This window comes from Gigantopelta aegis, unplaced genomic scaffold (assembly GCF_016097555.1).
Source record: "Gigantopelta aegis isolate Gae_Host unplaced genomic scaffold, Gae_host_genome ctg4959_pilon_pilon:::debris, whole genome shotgun sequence".
Lineage (NCBI taxonomy): Eukaryota > Metazoa > Mollusca > Gastropoda > Neomphalida > Peltospiridae > Gigantopelta > Gigantopelta aegis.
This window is the reverse complement of record NW_024534139.1, coordinates 48,341-64,460: the sequence shown is the minus strand read 5'-3', so window position 1 is coordinate 64,460 and position 16,120 is coordinate 48,341. Positions and strand designations below refer to the sequence as shown.

Genomic DNA, 16,120 nt, shown 5'->3' with positions numbered 1-16,120 from the left:
AATTTATGGAGTAGTTGATCGTATTGATTTTATATTGGGTGACTACTTTGATATTATGCCACAGATAAAGGTATATTTATTGTACCTCTTCCAGTCTATTTTTTGCCCTTAGAGTGCTGATTGGTCTTTCTTAGCCCTCCTTGGGGAGGACCTGGTTATTTATCTGCCGAGATCTTGATTTAGAAACTATGTCTATGAATGGATATCCTTTTTTTAGTTAATTCTTATTGTAATTATTATTTATTGTTATTATTATTAGTATTATTGTTAGTTTAGCCTTAACATTATTGTACTGTTCAGATATTTCAAGTAGCCCGTGAAGTGACCCTCACGTAGCATACTACCTTCCTAGGAATATTGGAATTGACCAGGTCTTTCTTACAAAACACACATAATACTTTAACATTCTTTTCTCCTTTTAGCTGGTTACTATGGTAAATCCTGGTGAACCAATTGAATTGGAGCAACATTTTCTAAACAGAAAGTTAAAAACAATGACAGCTTATTTTGGAGAATTAGTAAATTATTAATAATATTATATTGCAACAACTTCCTGTATTAATTTTATGTTTTTCGTGATTTGCAAGAAGCTCCGCCTATAATTATAACAGATCGGGTGGGGCTGAATTTTATTTAAACGAGTCATGGATCTGATCTCTTTTGCCATACTTTATTTGAGTGCATTACAAATTACAAATGCTGCTCCAATTAGAGAGAATCCTAAAGGATTTGGCAGTGCCAAATATGTACTACTAATAGGGTGTGATGGCTTTGGTAAGTAACTTGTAAGTTATATTGATCACAAATTTTGCTTCCACAAGGTGCTCTATATATGGACAATGCTACCTCCTTTTTAACCAAATATTGCGAAATTTTACGAGACTGGTTCTTCAGCAAAGGCTGGTACTGCTAGGGATCAAATGCCATCAGTAAGTGCTCCAAATTGGTCCACTTTGATCTGCGGTATGGGTCCTGCGGAGAGCGAGTGCAAAGTAACTCATGGGTCCAAGTGATGATGCTCCTCTGATACTATTGTAGAAGAAATGCCGCCTATATCAGGACAGGGAAAGGTGCAGTCAATGTCTTATTGGTCAACTTTTTATTGAAACTATCTCTCTCATTGTACTAGATTCCTCAGACAAGTGGAATGCTGCAAAGTTACAGAAAGCATCTCTTAGTATTGCTGTGGTGGAATCTTGGGATTGGGATACACTACCTTGTGGAACCTGAAATAGTAGACATGGAATATCGAGGACATGAGGATGACAATGCAACTGCTGCAGCTGTATCCTGAACAATCAAACAACACATTGTGTTTTTTTGGTGCTTGATTTTTTTTCCTTAATTATTGTACATATTGTAGTTTAGCATCGTTTATTATAAGAAACCAAACCCTCATGTTCATACATTTTGATTCCATTGATGATGCTGTCATGCTCACGGCTGGGGAAGTACAGAGTACTATATGCTACTAAGGATAATATAATACAGTAGAGTTAAGTTGCTGTATTTTACATGGACACTCCTTATAGAAGGTAGATGGATATATAGGTCAACTGATGACAGCTTTAAACAGTGCTGGTATACCTGCAGATACATTGATTATGCTTACTGCTGATCATGGTGGCTATAGAACCATCATGGCTCCTTTAATCAAGCTGTATGTATATTCCTGCTCCTTTTTATGGGTCCTGGTGTCCGAAAGGCTACACTTTGCCTCTATATATCTCCAATAAGGATTTTGTCCCACTGCTCTTAATGCACTTGGATTAATGCCAGGAAGTACATGACTGGAAGAATACTGGAAGAAATGTATGAAGGCTAGCTAACTATATAATTTTATAGTTATATAGACTTTAAGTTTTAGTGCAATATATTTTTATCTTGTTATTTAATCTATGAATCTGATCAGCTACACCCCCTCTTTATTATTGCCTTTCAAAAGTGGGTGGTCATGATGGCAGTTGTCAATTTCTTTAAGTCAATTTTCCCTCATATTCAGTGTGTTTTTTCTTGTGTTGGGATTAGGTGTTGTAGCTCTGGGAACATGGCTGGAACTGGAGGTTTAAATCTTTTCATGAGTTGACTTCATCTTCTCATTCCAGTATGGTCCTATTTGATCATTGTGGCAGAGGTGTTGTAGTCATACTTGCAGTTGTTGGAATTATTGGGAGCCTGTTGTGAATCTAAATCAATAAATTCTTGTTAGGGTTGTACGTCCTAGTTACAATTATTTTTCTAGTTGGTCAGCTTGTGGAGCCATCTTTGCAGTTTGTGTTTCATGAGCAAGCTGAGACTATCGCTAAAACAGCTTTGAATGAAACATTGATGTATTAGAGAGCAATGATACTGTTAAAAGTGCTTTGACAGAGGTATGGGATAAAATTCAACGCAAACATGAATGCTGTGGTATCAACAGTGCACATGATTGGATTGGTCATCTAACTAATCTACATACGTCTTTCCACAATCATGTTGCCAAAACGTAGTAATACTGACTGTGGTAAGACTGTAGACAGTATTGCGGATGCATACGTTTCAGGATGTTTGAATACAGTCGTTTCTATTATAAAAAGACAGTCTCTATTGGCTGTAGCTGTGGCTGGAGCTGTTGTTGTCATTATTCAATTGGTCTCCTTCTTCTCTGCTGTTTGTCTGTTATGTTTAACTGATTATGATGGATGACCTATGACCCCGATGCTTAGCTTTATAAACTTATAGTGAAAAGTTTTTTACATACATCACATATAAGAAAAAAAAAAATGGACTACGTACACTTTTTTATTCTAAAAATGAAATGATTTGATATTATTTTTTAATACATTATATAATTTTAAAATATTTAAAAAATTGGCCAGTTTAATCTTCCACAAGAATCTTAATTCGAACTACAGATTGTAGAAATAAACGAACATCATCCTATAGGGGATTACCCTCAAATCTATCATCTCTAACCAGGGTAAAGCTCATAAGGTCATCCATATCAAATACCAAGTCTTACCACAGTTGATTATGGCTAACATCGACTTCTTTAAGAGCAGAAAACGACAGTTACATCTGTAAGAGCAGAGAGAAGATTAGCAGACATTTTCAAAGTCTGTAGATTAGACAGCTGGTTAAGCTCGAGTGGTACAAATACTATTTGATTATTGCTATATCGAGTTTCCCTTAGCTCTGTCAAAGATTGAAATGATTCTGGGATTGCGGTAAGCTGTTTATGACTGGCATTTAAAGAGTTAGGACGAGTGAGATTGGCAAGGTTGGGAAGGCAAGGTAGTTGATCAGATTGTGTGATATATCCAAACCTATTAAAAGGAGATATCATACATTGTATTGTTAAATAATTCATTATAACAGTTGCGAAGTTACAAGGAAAGACCCGTTTATAATATCTCATATACAATTTTCAACTGTAATTTTATATACTTGTTATTGTAGCAAATTTGTGAAAATTTTTTCCCGGAATAGACTTGAGTTGGTTTGTGCTAGGAGTACACTCTGTAACTCTGTTTCCTTTCATTAAAAAGAATAGTGCATCCGGAAATTTACGGAGGTCACAGTGACATAGATCAAGATGACAACTGCCCTTTGCTTCCTCACATCTTTGAGCTACTTTAGCTCTTCAGATGCCATTTGATAGAGCCACTCCCACTAATTGATTATTGATTATTATTCATAAATCGAAATATTGAAAGTTATTATTTACGGTATCACAAAAAATCAAAAAGGCGTTCTACTCTGCAAGCATCTGTGTAGTGTACTTTCTTAACAGTTTCCATTCTTGTCTCTCTCTTCATTTTTCAGTATTACACCAGTTTTTGTCAATCATGGCAGACTCAAAGACAATCAAGAAATCTCACAGAAGCTAGCGATGATAACGTCCCGGTTGTTCAATCTGAGGCCCAATCATCCCATTAAGCACTGATTCGAAAAGTGGAGATAGCTTTTGATAGTTACAGACCTAATCCATTCTCTCCTGTTATGTCCCTGCTCAATGGACAGCTTTACTAGAATCACCTATATCATTAGTCAGACAAACATCTGAGAATGATAATAATTCTAAAGAAGTGGAGAAAGCATTAGATACAGATTTGCAGAGAACGAGAAGTTGGGAACAACAGTGATAAACATAAGGTGGTTGATGCTGACATATTGGAACTGCCACTAACTAAATTGTTAAGATAAAGAACATGGGTGTCGGGTAGTTTCCTTCTTTGATCTTGAAAATGTGTTACAATGACAATAGTTTTTTGTCTTGTACTATGGGCTAAAAATGTTTAGTGAGTCAGTCGTACTAATTTGGTTGTTGTATTATCTTATTGTTGTGTAACCTCTTGTGGTAATTGATCTTCCATTAATATCAAGCACTTCATTATTAAATAGGTATAGTAATCCTTTCAGTATCAGTGATGTTAATAGAGAACTTCTCTCTGATCAGAGGAGACACACTGATAGGTTCATAGACAATCAACATCATAGAATCTCTTTACTTGGCTTTACACAAGAAATTTTCTTTAATTTGGATTTTGTATACAAACAATCAATAGAGTTATCTGATAAGATTAGCATTTAGTACAAATGTGTTGTATAAAGATTTTTGTCATTCTCTCTTCTCTTCTCTCTTCCTCTCTCTTCTCTATCTCTCTCTCTCTCTCTTCTTTCTATCTCTCTCTTAATGTTAATTGGGTTTTGGTCATTTGGGACATGATAACCCACGAAAAAATATGTAAAAACAACCCACCTGGTTTGTCCAAATACACTCATCTTAAACCACTCACTGTACGTACTGTAAATATCTAGATAGCATTACAAATAGTGGTGTACATTACGTATATAAAGTTTACTTAAATGACATTGTGTATTTTAATCCTATGGTACTAAACACACTTGAGTATAATTCTTGCACTACTTTCTGGTGTTAGCTGTAACGATTTCCTGAGACTCTTTGTATGAATTATCTAGAGCAGGATGCTTATGTGATATAAGTTATATACACTGAATCAATGTACGTAGTAAAATGGAATTGAGATTAAGGAATAGTAGGGATCCTTGATTACTCAACTGGACCAAACAACCCTATTTTATATGAGAACAGCTCCAATGCCACAGTTCATGTCTATGCTCCTCCATTAGACTCCGAAACATTAGAATGGTTCTAGTTTCATGAACTTCCTTTTGATGGCCGCATTAAACCATGATGTTAGCTACTCCTTTCATGCACTATCATTTATTATTTTCTCTAAAGGTTTGTGGCTAGGTCTTTATTAATACATAAGGGGTTTGAAATTGACCACCCATGCTTACTCTTAGAAAATGCTAGTGATACATATCATTGTGACAGTAAAATTACTCTAACTATAAATATGCTAATATATTGATAAATGGTTAATGCTTAAATGATGAATAGATGGACATACCGTGAAGAGATGAGAATACGGATTTGACATGACTGGTGATCATTTTAATGATACTTAGTTACTTAGTCTGAAGTATCTATAATCTTTAGATCCGTCAAAATATTGCTATCATATTCATGACACTACGTGGGTTTTATACGATTTACTTTCATATACCGCTAGCAATGTTTGCCATGTAAATTCATTTGTAGGAGCATGGTACTCTAGCACGTGTTCACCCAGTAAGATGCTTTATAGGATATTTTGCTTATTCTTTCATTGATATGTTTGTTCTCTCAAGCAATAACTTTACATCTTACAAAGTGTATATAACTACAATATGTTGTAATCCCCCTTCTTTAGGATTACCTTGATCCTGTAGACATATAAGTTCTTATTCTAGGGACCTCTCATTATGGCCCTTTAAGTAGAGCTATGTATTTAGTCAGTTTAGATCCTGCAGATTTCCTGACCTCTAGGAATAGAGAAATTTTCTCTCTGGCATTTCTATTAGTGTCATTTCATTTCTTTTTATAGTGGAATCCAGTGAATAGGTTGGGATACTTGGTGGTACCAGAAACCTGGTGTGAAGGGCTACAATACAACCATCCAAGACATATATTAGTTTATATTAGTATAGTCCTAGTTGTTACTGTATGTGTAGAGGAGGACACCTAGCAGTGCTACATGTGTAAAGGTGACTTTGATGTATTTATACCTGTCAGTGCTATTTGTAACAACTACTCTGGTTTTTACTTTTTACTATAGTAGAAGTTAATTAGATAGCTACAATTATACAATATCCATAGCATTTGATCTATACTACTATCATTAGACTAATGCACACACACTAACGACCAGTATATACATAGTGACTCTAGAGATAGTTTACTACTATCGACATGAAACATTACCACGACAACCATTATATCGCATGTGGACCTAAGAAGTAGCTACTAATAACAGTAACATTACCACTACAACCATATATATCATAGTGCTCTAACGAAGTTAGCTCCATGACTGAACATTACCAGCTACACCCGTATACTATCAATAGTGACCTAGAGATAGTGAGCTACTAATAACAAGTGAACATTACCAGTACATACCATAGTATATCATAGTTAATCTAGAGATCGTTACTACGAATAGACAATGAACATATACCACCTACACCAGTATTATCATAGTGGAACCTAGAGAAGTTTTTTTAGCTCCTAATGACAAGTGAAACTGACCACCTACAACCATAGTAACCTAATGAGGGCTTGGCACTAACATAATAATCTGGTATTGTCATTGTCAAATGTCTTTATTGGTCATAGCAGTAAACTACCATACTATCGCAATCACTATTATAATAAGTTCCTTATCGTCATCTAACAATTTTTTATATTTTTGAACGTGTCTATATAATTTGATTAGATACACTATGATTGTTTTCAGGTGAAGTATAAGAAGTTAAATCAGTTCTCTTTATATATCGTTCCTAGTCTAACTGTACTTCAAGAAGTTAATAATTACCTATTATACTCTTTTCTTCTTTTTTGTTACAGGAGAACTGTTTTGTTAATCGCCCTCCATTAACTCTATTGGAAACTGTAATGAAGAAACAGTGAGCATGAAATGTCATAATAAATGACTCTGCGTGAGATGGGGAATGGGTTTCCCTCACTTGAGTCCAGGTGAGATATGAAGATAAGTGAACCAGACACGCAGCTCATTTGCTACCATCACGACATCTCTCAAACTCTGTGACGGATCTTGCACTATTATATGTTCTGGCGATGAATGCACACGAGGAGGAGAACAACCACGTTTATCGGATCGCTCATCGATCCCATCCCATAACCCCTATCTCTGAAAACGTTCCTTTAGCATTCCTTATTGGTTCTCAGACATCATTCTAGAAACGTGTCAGAAACACCACTCTACCTCCATTTATGTCATCACGTCTTCCTCATTATCATTCGAAAAGTTTCATTGCATCGCGATCTCTTCAATTGTTTTGACAATCAGATAGTCAATTCAACAGATATAATTCTGTATAGTACGTATCATTGACTTCTAGACCTATATTTGCACTAGCACCTTTACGTTTCCAGATATACCCTCAATGGAATATCCATGAGCAAAAACAAAGCTACTCTTTAGTGACCCAATTTGACTACCCCATTCGTCGTACTGAACCCTTTTTGTCCATCCCCAAGTTAAGATACTTTTGCAACTACATAAATCGGGAAGCTAACCACGTATTCCTGTAGAGGTTTGAAAGAAACACTTTATCACAGCCATGAAGAGCTCGATGGATAAAGAGGGAAATGAGAAAGCTAAGACGACTAGGAACCAGTTATAGACACCTTATATATCTATCTTAGGCAACTTGTCTGTCCGTGTTCATATAAACCCTCATTAATAAAGCCAATAGCTTAGGATTGGCATAACTAATATCTTAGTACATGTAAGATCTTATGTAGGAACTTATTGTCATAATTAAATAGGCTGTGGTGCATTGTTTATAGTATATAATCTTAACTCACTCCAGTAATCTTAGGATGTTATAATTTCATGGTTTAACCATCACGACACTCGTATTTTCTTAATTGACTATCCCATGGTCGAAACTTACAACCACAACTTCTAGTGTAGACTGTTCTACGTACTATAATCTTGACAGCTACGAATTGTGCACTGTTTAAAAAGTTGTCAGTGGTTGTTCCCTTTTATATATTTTAGGTAAAAGTCTCATTCTAAATCAAGACACTGTACATTTAAATGTTAACGCCGGGATATATAGTTGTGTGTGGAATTCAAACAACCAACAAAGACATAGGGTTTGTAGCTTAACTAGATATCTATCATAAGAGTAGCTACTATTAATACTCATTTCTTTGTGTTAGGTTCTTCCCTTTTTGACACCACTGAAAATCGTCTACACAAGAGATCCTGAACTCACCTGAAGAAGAGTACTAAGGCAAATGCACTACTTAGTGTATTTTCAAATCTTTTTGTTTTTTCTAGAGACAACCACCAGAGCTCGAAATGATTCCTATCCTACCTATACTCTTGTACTACACATACTCATACTGGCAGTGGTATGCCATACGCAACTCAAGATGGAGTGTATGAAAATTTATTTGATAACTCATACTCCAGGTATTTGACAAACACATGCTTGTGTAACATCAGTTTCTAGGTATTGGACAAATGCATATTTTTTTATAATGACATAAATTTAAATACCATAATAATCGTACGGATGACCAATATACTTATATGGTCTATTATCATAATAAATATTCTGTTTCTCTCTTTAGATTTTTTTGCAAAGGAGTTTGTATTAATCGTATCACAACTAAAACCATTAATCCCCAATGAACATTATTTGAACCAGTACTGTTGCCCGTCTATATATTAGATTTTTATCAATGACTGTACGAGTAAACTCAAAAATGCAAATTCTATTTATTAATTTTAAATGTGCAACTTTTTTAAAGTTCCACTGAGATGTTGTTAATGTAGATGTTGTGTGTGTGTATTCCCACTGTAATCTTGTGTCAAAGTTTTAATTTTTAATTATACTATATACGTCTTCTTTACTCATATGCTTCTCTGTTGACAATAAAAAGAATTAACAATGAATTATTCCTATAAGAATAAATGATGATAGTCCGTCTCCCCATTGAAAATCCTAGTCACGTTGACGAAGTTAATGAAATAATTTTAATAAGTTAACCAATAAAGTAGTCTCCCTTTCTGTATCTAGTATGGCTGTCCTGGAAGACTATTCAAAGAAGGATGTAATAATTGGTAAAAAAAACTTAATATATAGTATAAAAGAATAAATATTCAAATAGCTATATATATATATATTATATCATCGATAATCTTATAATATAACATGAGGTGTTTGTCCATCAGGTAATTAATACTTTAGTGTATATTAAATTGATCTCCACTCCCTAAACCTTTAACAATACTATATACACACACGAAGTGTGATTTCCTGCTGGACAACTACTAAACATATTATACATTTATATCTACAATATAACTATGTAGGCCATTATGATAGATTAGCTGATAAATATGATCAATTTTTATGGATATCGAAATGAACAATGGCATAACTAGCAATCAAATGGACTAGCATCACACCTAATGACAAAGTGGTTGATATTGGTGGGGATCTGGAGGGTGTGGCTGAAATAATCAAGACAAAGCTGGTATGATAGAATATTAAATGTAAGTTTTAATTCAATTGGTTTGTAGGTTTTTGAATGACTAATGTACTTTGTAGTTGATCCCATCCAAAATCAATTGAGAAGGCAAAGGAGAAGCCAGGTTTAGCAGTAATGCTTGCTGATGCCACTCAATTTTCTTGACTCAGATCATCACTTGTCATTACAATAAATATCTTTCTTTTCCATTGCGTTCATCACATTTCAGACCAAAAATCTGTTTTCCCTCACAAATGTATCAACGTCTCCCTCTTAATGGACAGTTATTGATAATACTATATGATGATGGTGAGAAATTTCCTTTGCCTCTTTGGAAAGAAGCATACAAAAAAAGAAGTCAATAACAGCCATTAAATAAGACTATAGAGTACTTAGAAGCTGTTGGTTTACTGTTGTCAAAGGGTGAAGAGAATTCACGAGTATGTTCTTAACAAGGAAAAGTATTTTTACCATGATACGTCATAGAATATATACAGTGTTAGAATTTTTTAACAGATGAAGAAATCGAAGCAGGCATTACAGAAATAAGTGAAGCGCTTTTCAAAGATTCTGACACTGTCAATATTAAAGATTGTCGTATTATAATATGTGCTGAAAAACGAATAAAATTAGATGTTTTAACTTATAAGAATTGCAAATAATTTGCTGAAAATGATACACTAAAATATTTGTTTACTGAACTAAGAATAGTGTGTAAAGACAATTGAAAATATAAACAATTTTTTATTGAACATCAAAGAAATTTAATATATTTATTATGTCAATAATGAGTCTTTCTTCATTTCTAATTGGTACCTTGAGATTGATTAGGTATTTTAGATTGAGTTCACTGGTTGTTTTAGAGTCTCTGAAACATTGAAGTTCACATTGAATCTATTAGGATAGAACAAAACTTAATAGATTATCATAGCTTTAAAAGGGAATTAATAAACTACTTGTAGTAATTGGATATATAAGGTATATAAGATAGGTCAAGTAATAAGTCAGTCTGTTGATCATACCTTGCTTTCCATGGAGTCAAGTTTAGGTCTGTAGTTCCAGTCAAATTGGTCCAGATGTTTTAATACATAGGAAGTAATTTTGTCCATGTGAAACTGAGGATATTAGTATTATTCCCAAGTATCTTGTGTCAAAGTTTTAATTTTATTATTTATATTATTACTGTATTCTTTACTCGTATGCTTCTCTGTTGACGATAAATGGAAAAATAACAATAAATTATTAGATATAATAATAATGTTACTTGTCGCTCCAATTGAAAATGATTGTGCACACTTATTTTTAAAACTACTATCTTTAAAGAAAAAAAATGAATTTCAAGTCACATTAACAAAATAATAATCAAATAGGATAATTTTTAATAAATTAACTAATTAAGGGTTCCCCTAATTTTTTATCTATAGAGTATGGCTGTACTGGAAGACTGATTCAAGAAGGATGTAATAATTGGTAAAAAAAGGCTTTTATATAGTATAAAAGAATAATAGTCAAATAGCTATATAGATATATATAATTCATAGATAATCATAGTTATATTACATGTAGGGTTTGTTCATCAGGTATTAATACTTAGTGTATATTAAATTGATCTCCACTCCCTAACCTTTACATAAACTATAACACACTAAAGTGTGACTTCCTGCTGGACAACTACTAAACATATTATACATTTATATCTACAATATAACTATGTAGGCCATTATGATAGATTAGCTGATAATATGATCAATTTTATGGATATCGAAATGATACAATGGCAGAACTAGCAATCAAATGGACTAGCATCACACCTGATGACAAAGTGGTTGATATTGGTGGAGGAACTGGAGGTTGTGGCTGAAACAATCAAGACAAAAGCTGGTATGATAGAATATTAAATGTAAGTTTAATCAATTGGTTTGTAGGTTTGAAGACCTAATGTACTTGTAGTTGATCCCAGTCCAAATCAATGAGAAGGCAAAGGAGAAGCCAGGTTTAGCAGTAATGCTTGCGATGCACTCAATTTCTTGATTCAGATCAATCACGTCATTACAATAAATATCTTCTTTTCGATTGTGTTCATCACATTTCAGACCAGAAAATGTGTTCTCACAAAATGTATCAACGTCTCCCTCTTAATGGACAGTTGATTAATAATACTATATGATGGTGAGAAACTTCCTTTTCCCCTTTGGAAAGAAGCATACAAAAAAAATGTCAAGTACAGCCATTAATAAGTACTTGGAAGCTGTTGGATTTACTGTTGTCAAAGGTGAAGAGATTCATGAGTATGTCTTTAACAAGAGAAGTATTTTTACATGATACGTCATAGAATATATTCAGTGTTAGAATTTTTTACAGATGAAGAATCGAAGCAGGCATTACAGAATAAGTGAAGTGTTTTTCAAAGATTCTGACACTGTTAATATTAAAGATTGTCAAGTTATAATATGTGCTAAAAAACTACTCAGTAAAATTATGGTTTTAACTTATAAATAATTTGTGAAAATTGATACACTAAAATATTTGTTTACTGAAAGAATAGTGTGTAAAGACAATTTGAAAATATAACAATTTTTTATTGAACAGTCAAAGAATTCAATATAATTTATTATGTCAATAATGAGGCTTTCTTCATTTCTAATTGTACCTTGAGATTTGATTAGGTATTTTAGATTGAGTTCACTGGTTTGTTTAGAGTCTCTGAACATTGAGTTCACATTGAATCTATTAGGAGAGAACAAAACTTAATAGATTATCATAGCTTTAAAAGGGAATTAATAAACTACTTGTAGTAATTGATATATAATGTATATAAGATAGGTCAAGTAATAAGTCAGTCGGTTTGAATCATACCTTGCTTTCCATGGAGTCAAGTTTTAGGTCTGTAGTTCCAGTCAAATTTGTCCAGATGTTTTAATACATAGGAAGTAATTTGTCCATGTGAAACTGAGGATATCATTAAATATTTTCATAAGTAATAGCAGCTTTTTTACTTGAACAATTTTCCTTTTTTAAAACTTCAGATGTGAGGTATTTTATACAAAAGCTGATGAAGTTATCTCTTGATGTATTTCATCTTTTAATTCCAGCTTTCTTCTCTATAAATTTATTATATACATATTTATAAAAATATAACCAATATACTTCGAGGAGTGTTTAGGAATGATTGAAATTGAATGAAAGTGCAGTATGCTATAATAATGATGATGAAACTGACTGGGTTAGCTCTCCTACAACAAAATATTGAAAATATTACTATTTATTTAGTTTTATAACATACATATTACTATCTGACAGATGATATCTAATGATGCAGGAAATTAATTCAACTTCATTTACATGTGTACTAGTTGTAAGTTTTAGAGTATCTGAAAAAAACAAATTTTATAACCATAATTTATTTTATATATATAATTAATTCCTGCTACAAAAGAATTAGTTAACTCATAAAAACAATATACTATTTTTCAGTTTCAATATTACTACAATACAATATGTTATTTTCTTTTGGTGGCAAAACACCTAATGATGTCACTTGTTTAAGTAATACAAATTGTTTTACCATTTAATCTTTCATTTGTTTCCGAGCCATTCCTTCCCTCAAAATATGATCTGCTAGTTTTCGTTAGTTCTTGGTGTCGTGCTTGATAGCTTTGAATGGCATCACTTCATGCATTCTCTGAAAAGTCACTGTTTTTAGAATAGAGTTGAGCCGTTTAGCTGATCCTCGACTCAAACTATCTGCCCCCCCCCCCCCCCCCCCCCCCCCCCCCCCCCCCCCCCCCCCCCCCCCCCCCCCCCCCCCCCCCCCCCCCCCCCCCCCCCCCCCCCCCCCCCCCCCCCCCCCCCCCCCCCCCCCCCCCCCCCCCCCCCCCCCCCCCCCCCCCCCCCCCCCCCCCCCCCCCCCCCCCCCCCCCCCCCCCCGTCTACAAAATATAATTTACATATTTCTCAATATATAGTCTGTACACTTTAAATTTATTTCTACAAATATAATTTACATATTTCCTCATATATCTCTGTACACTTTAAATTTCTGGAATAACCCAGCCCAATATAAACCCCTCCCTCTAAAAATTGCACTACAAAATGTAGGATAAAATGTTTTAATCACTAACCTAACTCAAATGTTTCTAGAATGGCTTCAGGCTTTTATACTCCCAGCTATGCTGTACAAGTCTCTTCAACTTTTTAATGCTTGTTTCTAGAACCTTATCATAAAGTTCTTCTGCTAATGTTTGATTCAATCACCCAGAGGCTCCTACACAAAAATACCACCATTTATTGTTGAAAAAGTGACAACCATTATTACTTGATGTCCATCTCATATGCTTCTATTAGACTATTTAATAATATGACATCCTTTGTTCTCGACTGAAGCTGACGATAGTAAGAAAATAACTCTTCTTCAAGTTGCTTTTTTTGAAGCAATATGCCTTCAAGTTCTATATTGAGTACATTTTAAATTTTACATATAATTGTCTGAGTTTTTTAAAACTAGGAAGAAACTAGTTAATCTTGTCAGATATTATGCGGTACAGATTACTAATGTGTCACTTACGTTCTATTCTGATAGCAGTACATTCTATTTCACTCTGTGCTTTGTCAGTACAAAAATAGACACAATGTAAATATCAGATAATAGAGACAACTCTTTCAGTTTAGTACTGTTCTCTCAATGATTTTTTAACCCTAAGTAAATTATATAACTAAAGTTGTTATGGTATATTTACTGTCATACTTACCATCTTTCATTTCAGTGATTCCAGAGACTTTTTCATAAAAATTGACATCAATGCTTTCATCCACTAAATCACTATTAAATCTTCTCCTCTTCAACTTCTCTACAAACTTGTCCAAACGGTTTTTATCATACACATTTCCACGTTTCCAGTTGTGTCTTCAATCTCTGGACCAGTCTGGTTCCCAAAGTTATAATTTCTTGACATCTGTACCCACTTCAACATTGATAGTTGAATACAACCATCTGGTACATCAACACAACAGTGTTTTGGAATTGTTTTCTTAACTTTCTCTTTAATAATAAGTTCATAATCCTCTCGATCTTGGAATCTATCATAGCATAAATACTCTGTGCTGGTACTTGTGGTGTCAGTAGGATAAGATGAAGAGAGGTCGAGTCTTTGCCTGTTAGTGTCAGCTGTAGACAAGTATCCAGTTTATTCACAACTGATGAATGCTCTTCTTTGGTTAAAGATATCTAAAAGCAACAAATTTTAGAGGTAGTAAGTCAGCTCTCTCTCTCTCTCTCTCTCTCTCTCTCTGCTCTTTCCTCTCTCTCTCTCTTCTCTTCTCTCTATCTACAAAGCACTTTTCCTTGCATCCATAAAACTACTAGAAGATACATAAACTCTATCTCTTTACAACAGGGTAACAATCTCTGCCATTGCTTATTAATAATCCGGTTTCACTTGTATTGTGTTCTAATGATTATAGTGAGTATCAAGAGATTAGCTGAACCAATGATTGAATTCATAATCAATACATATGTTTTTATACTAATCAAAACACTATTTAGTATACTAACATATGGTATGGTGTTACATTTTGCACTCTTTTGAAGAGTATCAATTCTTATTTCTCTCTCTCTCTCTCTCTCTCTCTCTTCTCTCTCTCTGCTCCTTTCGTTACCTCTATCTCTACTTAACAGAACTTCAAGGGGACTAGTGTCCATCTTGTCTGGTTCTAGTTGATCACAGCTCAAGACAAGAGGTAAGCCGAACAAGAGAACAGAGAATGTGCAAAACTGTTCTTTTAAATTGCCACCAGTTATGGCTGGACTACAAACATGATTCAAATCCACTAATGTGAGGGCATAATCTAAAAGATTGGAGCATCTGAAGTTTGAGTCTTAAACATCCTAAAACACAAACAAAATCTTATGATGATTCATGGTCTATTGCTAATACAAACCTTGAGTATTCAAGAACATTGAGAAGTGTCCGTCTTCCAGACTCAGCCTGGCCACATATTCCAATAATAACATTGTCCTTTTTTTCTCTACTTTTTGTTTTATTGGTAATACATAACGTTCTATCAATTCACAGCGATATTCCTCTGGACAAGATCGTACAGTTTATCTAAAGTACTCTAAATGAGAGAGAGAGAGAGAGAGGAGATTTACAAGACAGCATTATTATAGCACATGCAATACTGCTGTCTAAGCTCATGAGTTAACATTAAATATGTCAGTTTATGTATCAAGCTTACATATACTCTACTGTCTATGCATTCTCATAGTTTACATGGAGTCTAGTATCATTGTATGTCAATATTAGTATACAATTTATTAATACCTATTATACTGTACCATTCTCATCAGTTTACTATATGTAATGAAATAAATGTGCCTACTATTTATGGTATAATATTTATACAAGACAGCTGGAAAGTGGACTTAAATATAACTATATATGACCTCACAAAAAGAGATATAGTATGAAATCTTTTTAGACAATCCATTTGAGGAGGAGTGGA

General features: G+C 33.9%; 1 protein-coding gene across 1 annotated transcript in view; it reads right to left on the bottom strand.

The window, feature by feature from the left end:
- Window positions 1-1,091: 1,091 nt before the first annotated feature.
- The window catches only part of LOC121366186 (cyclin-dependent kinase 14-like), a 45,277-nt gene continuing 30,248 nt past the window's right edge, over window positions 1,092-16,120 (bottom strand). Inside the window, 1 exon segment of the mRNA XM_041490733.1 lies at window positions 1,092-1,290. Within this exon segment, the coding sequence (XP_041346667.1) occupies window positions 1,092-1,290 (199 nt within the window).